General features: G+C 36.1%; 2 protein-coding genes across 2 annotated transcripts in view; one reads left to right on the top strand and one right to left on the bottom strand.

Annotated features, from left to right (window-relative positions):
* Nucleotides 1-471, top strand: part of LOC133568777 (C-C motif chemokine 8-like) — an 8,600-nt gene extending 8,129 nt beyond the window's left edge. Inside the window, exon 3 of the mRNA XM_061920911.1 lies at nt 170-471. Coding sequence (XP_061776895.1) covers nt 170-404 — 235 coding nt within the window. The 3' untranslated portion in view covers nt 405-471. The remainder of the gene's footprint in view (nt 1-169) is intronic.
* A 2,960-nt stretch (nt 472-3,431) lies between these two features.
* LOC133568975 (monocyte chemotactic protein 1B-like) lies at nt 3,432-7,217 on the bottom strand. Its single transcript, XM_061921142.1, has 3 exons — nt 7,000-7,217; nt 6,804-6,912; nt 3,432-5,139 (listed from the first exon to the last, which is right to left on the bottom strand). Exons 1-3 carry the CDS (start codon nt 7,064-7,066, stop codon nt 4,995-4,997), a joined length of 321 nt encoding a protein of 106 aa, XP_061777126.1. The 5' UTR covers nt 7,067-7,217; the 3' UTR covers nt 3,432-4,994.
* Between the last annotated feature and the right edge of the window lie 200 nt (nt 7,218-7,417).

The following is a 7,417-nucleotide window of genomic DNA, read 5'->3' as shown; positions in this document are numbered from 1 at the left end:
TATATATATATATATATATATATATATATATATATATATATATATATATATATATATATATATATATAACCTAACCCTATATATATTGTAATTTTGAATGAAATAACAAACCATTCTTCTAATAAATCTTTTAAAAAAAACAACAACACTGTACTTTCATCAATTGCAGGTTGTACACTCGAGGCAAAAAGACAATTTGTGCGGACCCTAACAGATGTTGGACACAGAACGCCATGTTGAAAGTGGATGGAGGACTTGTGCGGCAGAGTGGAGGAACTTCCAAGTCCACCAGCGGCAGTGTGACATCACCACTCTGCACCAGGTCCAGAAAAGGAGGCAAGGGAAAATTGAGGAAACTTAGAAGGCGACGGCCAAAAACTGCCAAAAAAAAAGCAAAAAACTAGTCTCCTGTGATATCACTTTGTCTTTAAAAAATGTTTATGTTCACATAAAAAGTAACAAGTACCTCAATTGTGTGTGTGTGTGTGTTGTGTGTCAGCAGGTGGTCCAACACACAGCACAAGTAGTGTGTGTGTGTGTGGTCATGCAAACTATATATTTGTCAATAGTTACACAGCTAAAATTTCTTCAAAAAGTCAACGTAATGCTGAGAAATGTTGCCGCCTTGAAATATTGATGAAGAAAGTAGTGATTGACACATCACAGTAAATCATAGCAATACTTGGCGACCCCGACCTCTTGTCCGCCAGGGGCCGCTTTTATGTGGCAGATAAATACAACAACAATAAGTGCATGAAAAATACAAGTTGCCATGACGCTGAATTACTAGGAGCCCCGGGCCCCTTTCTTTGGGATGAGATGGTCCCTTTATTTTTATTTATATTATATTCTTTCTTAAAGGGGAAGTGCATCTGTTTGGGATTCTGCATATTGTTCACAATCATTATGTAAGGCAGGATGACATTTTTATTTAATGCGTAGTAGACCTAAGTATTCATTAAGTACCACCATAATAACATTAAATACAGTAGTGTAGTAGACCTAAGTATTTATTAAGTACCACCATAATGACAACAATAAATACAGTAGTGTAGTAGACCTAAGTATTCATTAAGTACCACCATTATGACAACATTAAATACAGTAGTGCAGTAGACCTAAGTATTCATTATGTACCACCATAATGACAACATTAAATACAGTAGTGTAGTAGACCTAAGTATTCATTAAGTACCACCATAATGACAACATTAAATACAGTAGTGTAGTAGACCTAAGTATTCATTAAGTACCACCATAATAACATTAAATACAGTAGTGTAGTAGACCTAAGTATTCATTAAGTACCACCATAATGACAACATTAAATACAGTAGTGTAGTAGACCTAAGTATTCATTAAGTACCACCATAATGACAACATTAAATACAGTAGTGTAGTAGACCTAAGTATTCATTAAGTACCACCATAATGACAACATTAAATACAGTAGTGTAGTAGACCTAAGTATTCATTAAGTACCACCATAATGACAACATTAAATACAGTAGTGTAGTAGACCTAAGTATTCATTAAGTACCACCATAATAACATTAAATACAGTAGTGTAGTAGACCTAAGTATTCATTAAGTACCACCATAATGACAACATTAAATACAGTAGTGTAGTACACCTAAGTATTAATTAAGCACAACCATAATGACAACATTAAATACAGTCGTGTAGTAGACCTAAATATTCATTAAGTACCACCATAATGACAACATTAAAGACAGTAGCATAATAGACTTAAGTATTCATTGAGTACCACCATAATAACAACATTAAATACAGAAGTGTAGTAGACCTAAGTATTCATTAAGTACCACCATAATGACAACATTAAAATACAGTAGTGTAGTAGACCTAAGTATCCATTAAGTACCACCATAACAACATTAAATACAGTAGTGTAGTAGACCTAAGTATTAATTAAGTACCACCATAATGACATTTAATAAAATAGTGTAGTAGACCTCAGTATTCATTAAGTACCACCATAATGACATTAAATAAAATAGTGTAGTAGACCCAAGTATTCATTAAGTACCACCATAATGACAACATTAAATACAGTAGTGCAGTAGACCTAAGTATTAATTAAGTACCACCATAATGACATTAAATAAAATAGTGTAGTAGACCTAAGTATTCATTAAGTACCACCAAAATGACAACATTAAATACAGTAGTGTAGTAGACCTAAGTATTCATTAGGTACCACCATAATAACAACATTAAATACGGAAGTGTAGTAGACCTAAGTATTAATTTAGTACCACCATAACTACAACATTAAAGACAGTAGTGTAGTAGACCTAAATATTCATTAAGTGCCACCATAATGACAACATTAAAGACAGTAGCATAATAGACCTAAGTATTCATTAAGTACCACCATAATAACATTAAATACAGTAGTGTAGTAGACCTAAGTATTCATTATGTATCACCATAATTACAACATTAAAGACAGTAGTGTAGTAGACCTAAGCATTCATTAAGTACTACCATAATGACAACATTAAATACAGTAGTGTAGTAGACCTAAGTATTCATTAAGTACCACCATATTGACAACATTAAATACAGTAGTGTTGTAGACCTAAGTATTCATTAAGTACCACCATAATGACAACATTAAATACAGCAGTGTTGTACTCCTAAGTATTCATTAAGTACCACCATAATGACAACATTAAATACAGTAGTGTAGTAGACCTAAGTATTCATTAAGTACCACCATAATGACAACATTAAATACAGTAGTGTTGTAGACCTAAGTATTCATTAAGTACCACCATAATGACAACATTAAATACAGTAGTGTAGTAGACCTAAGTATTCATTAAGTACCACCATAATAACATAATAACATTAAATACAGTAGTATAGTAGACCTAAGTATTCATTAAGTACCACCATAATAACATTGAATACAGTAGTGTAGTAGACCTAAGTATTCATTAAGTACCACCATAATGACAACATTAAATACAGTAGTGTAGTAGACCTAAGTATTCATTAAGTACCACCATAATAACATAATAACATTAAATACAGTAGCATAGTAGACCTAAGTATTCATTAAGTACCACCATAATAACATTGAATACAGTAGTGTAGTAGACCTAAGTATTCATTAAGTACCACCGTAATGACAACATTAAATACAGTAGTGTAGTAGACCTAAGTATTCATTAAGTACCACCTAAATGACAACATTAAAATGATCAGACTTCTGAATTTGGAATAATCATGATTAATTCAGGTTCTCGTTTACTTGAATTATATAAATCAGAGGGAAAAAGAGCCCATTATTTCTCCTTACTCTTTAATCAGATCAATCAGACTTCTGGATTTGTACTAATCATGATTATGTCAGAGTTATTTTGAGTCGAACCCCAAGATGCAGAGCAGGAGGGAGGCATTTTGCAGGAAAACATAGTTTAATTTATACTTCTAGAACTAGAACAAACAAAGAGTACAAACAAAAAACGCGCACGTGAGCGGATATAACAAACTAAGGGCTATGAACAAACAAATCGGAAGCAGGGAACAAAAAACAGTAAGCTACAAACATCCACCAAATATAACTTACCGCTGCGCTGCAATCACACGACCAGTAAGAACGACAAGTAGAAAATGACATTGACACGACAATAATCCAGCCCTGAGTGGAGGAGAAAACAGGTCTTAAATAGTGGCTGGCTGATTGACACCAGGTGCGGCCAGGTGCCAATCAGCCACAGCTGAGAGTTACACAGCACTCAGGGAGACAAACAGGAAACAGAACCAAAATAAGAGTGCTGACAGGAACTAAAGACAAATGCAGAGGAAAAACTAGGACATAGACCAAAACTGTCAGGGACAAACCTGACAGATTAATCACAGGTTATTGCTGTCTTGGATTGTATAAATTGCCCGAATCTTTAATCAGATTAATCATGATTAATCACAGGTCATCGCTCACTTGCATTGAATAAATCAGAGTGAAAAACAACCCCAGTATTTATCCTTACTCTGTAATCAGATTAACCACACTTCTGAATTTGGATTAATCGTGATTAATCACAGGTTATTGCTCACTTGCATTGTATAAATCAGTGTGAAAAAGACTGTGGTATTTCTCCTCATTCTTTCATCAGATTATTCCGACTTCTGGATTTGAATTAATCATGATTAATCACAGGTTATTGCTCACTTGGGTTGTATAAATCACTCCACTCTTTAATCAGATTAATCATGATTAATCACATGTTATTGCTCACTTGGGTTGTATAAATCGCTCCACTCTTTAATCAGATTAATCATGATTAATCACACGTTATTGCTAACTTGGGTTGTATAAATCACTTCTGTTTTTATTCAGATTAATCATGATTAATCACAAATTATTGCTCACTTGCATTGTATAAATCAGTGTGAAAAAAACACCTCGATATTTATTCTCGGTCTTTAATCAGATTAAACAGATTTCTGAAGGTGGATTAATCCGGATTAATCACAGGTTATTGCTCACTTGGGTTGTATAAATAACTCCACTCTATAATCAGATTAATCATGATTAATCACAGGTTATTGCTCATTTCTTGCATTGTATAAATCAACGTAAAAAAGACCCTTGTTAATTCTCCTCATTCTTTAATCAGATTAATCATACTTCTGAATTTGGATTAATCACGATTAATCACAGGTTATTGCTCACTTGCATTGTATAAATCACTCCACTCTACGATCAGATTAATCACGATTAATCATAGGTTATTGCTCACTTGCATTGTATAAATCAGCGTGAAAAAGACCCCGTTATTTCTCCTCACTCTTTAATCAGATTAATCAGACTTCTGAAGGTGGATTAATTACGATTAATCACAGGTTATTGCTCACTTGCATTGTAGATTTGTGATTAACGAGGTATTATTGTTGATTGATCGCATGGTCATGTGGTTAATTTCGCCAGCCCTACTTCAAAGACACGCCGTACAAATTGCTACAGTCGATGCAAAACCGGGTCCTCCTTTGGCACGGTGAAAAGTGGACCATGACGCTGGCGTCCATCCAGGTGCGCCACGCTGGTCTTGGTCCACAACTTGTCAGGGTCAGCGCAGATTCTCTTGCCTCGCAGCGTGGTAAACCTGCCAGAAATCACCTCACATTCAACACAACGGACGAGCAACTGAGAAATAATGAAATGTGGCAAAACCTGAGAGTTGTAGTTAGAATAACATTTACTCAACACCATGTTCCACACATTTAGAAAACCTTTACATTTGGAAAACCTCTTAAAACTTGAAATCTTATTTGTCGTCTCCGCCACACTGAATCAAAACGAGTCCATAAAGCCAGCCGAGTGCACAAGAATCATTCCGAGAATATACAAAGGAGAAGCTGCTGATGGTGTGTTTGACGGAAAAAGGAGCTGTCAGCAATATGTTGAAGAAGAAGTCCGCTCTCCGAGGTCAATGTTGGACATGATCGTCATGGAAATACTGCTCTTGTTTTTTGATGCTATCTAGAAATCAGGTTTTCTTGTTAAAAATTATGTTGCAGTTAAAGTTTCTTGTTAAAAATTGTGTTGCAGTTAGAGTTACGATAAAATTGGAGCTGAATATAGTTATGTAAATATATATGCGGATAAAATATTTATGCAGACTATACGTTTGGTCAGGAAAAAAAACACAGGAGGCTATATCATCCCGACAAGCCTGTTTCAAAGGTTTTTATTTAATAAAATCTCCTGCAAAACAGGCTTGTGGGGATGATATAGCCTCTCGTGTTTTTTTCCTGACCGAATATTAGGTGATATATATATATATATATATATATATGTATATATATATATATATATATATATATATATATATATATATATATATGTGTATATATATATATATATATATATATATATATATATATATATATATATATATATACACATACACATATACATGTTGTGTTTTGTCATTTTCCTGCCTTTTCTTTTTTACGGTGTCTGTTTTCTTCAGTTAATTAATCCCCAGCGAGGCACACCTGCACCCTACTTAGGTGTATTTAAGCTCGTTACCGACAGCTGGGTCCTGCCGGTTATTTTCTCCTGCACCTCCCACGTGCATGCGCCTGCTTCCCTCCATCAATCCTGGTCAGTCGTCTCTCCTTATTGCTGAAATTCCTCACCTCCTTATTTTTGCTTCCTAGCCTCCCTGAGTTAAAGAGGATATTGTGTTGGACCTTTTGCTGTGCTCAGTGCGCCCTGGCCTTTTCCCCTGCCGACCACCGAGGGACCTGTTTTTGTTTGTTGATTCATGGTGTGCACTTCTGCCCCATCTCCTTGTGTTGCACTTTTTGGACTATTTAAATTTCCCCCTTTTTGTAATTCAACCTTGCCGCCCGTCTCTGTATCCTGGGGTCACATCATTGACCAATTGCTAACAATATACTTGTATACATCTATACATAGATATGCATATAGGGAATAAGCGGTAAAATAATGGATGGATGGTAACGTAAATATTAAATATTATTCTATATGTTACTACATCATGTATAAAAAAAAACTGTAATAGAGGTGTTTGGATGTTTTTTTAGGGTTTTGTTGGCAAAATAGAGTGACTTTAATCGGCTCCATTGTAACCTTTTACAGCATTTTTTTAACATTTAGAATGCATAAACAATGAAAATTGTGAATGGCAGTAAAAATTCCGGGATAAAGTCCAGTTTCCCTTTTAGTAACCACTTTGGTCATAATATTGAGAACGTTGATCATCCCAGTTCTCCCCAACAAGAAAGAGGAGTGACTCACACCACGGCGTGCAGAGAACAAGATGGCGGCCTCTGCACGTAGTACTTGGTCAGCAGGTCCGGGTGGACTTGTGTGTCCGTCGTCCTGCGGCAACAGTCTGCTGGTCTACCTGCTCAGCAAGAAAGAAAAGACAGAAAAGAAAACATCGTCACCAAGGTCACGTGAGAGGCCGACACAGAGTGGACATGGCACCGACCTCCAGCTGAGGCGCCGGGCGCCATGGCGGCCAGCGAGAGAAGGGCGAGCAAGGTGAACGCTGGCATGGCAGGTGTGGGAGCTCAGCAGGTGTGAAGTGGATGTCTGTGCCCTTAAAGCCCACTCAGAGTGGATGTCACGCACACACCTGAAGAATACTTGCAATACTGGAAATGATCGGCGCTTTTTACTCCCACGGAGGAAAGACACACAGCCTTTGACCTCCTTTCACTGCTGAGTGGCCTACTTTCCTGCACCACCCGAAATACAACGTCTTACTTGGACTGCACCACCCAAAATACAAACCCCGTTTCCATATGAGTTGGGAAATGGTGTTAGATGTAAATATAAACAGAATACAATGATTTGCAAATCCTTTTCAAGCCATATTCAGTTGAATATGCTACAAAGACAACATA

The sequence above is a fragment of the Nerophis ophidion genome, linkage group LG14 (genome assembly GCF_033978795.1).
Source record: "Nerophis ophidion isolate RoL-2023_Sa linkage group LG14, RoL_Noph_v1.0, whole genome shotgun sequence".
Lineage (NCBI taxonomy): Eukaryota > Metazoa > Chordata > Actinopteri > Syngnathiformes > Syngnathidae > Nerophis > Nerophis ophidion.
The sequence above is the reverse complement of the archived record's forward strand: the minus strand, read 5'-3'. Positions and strand labels throughout refer to the sequence as shown.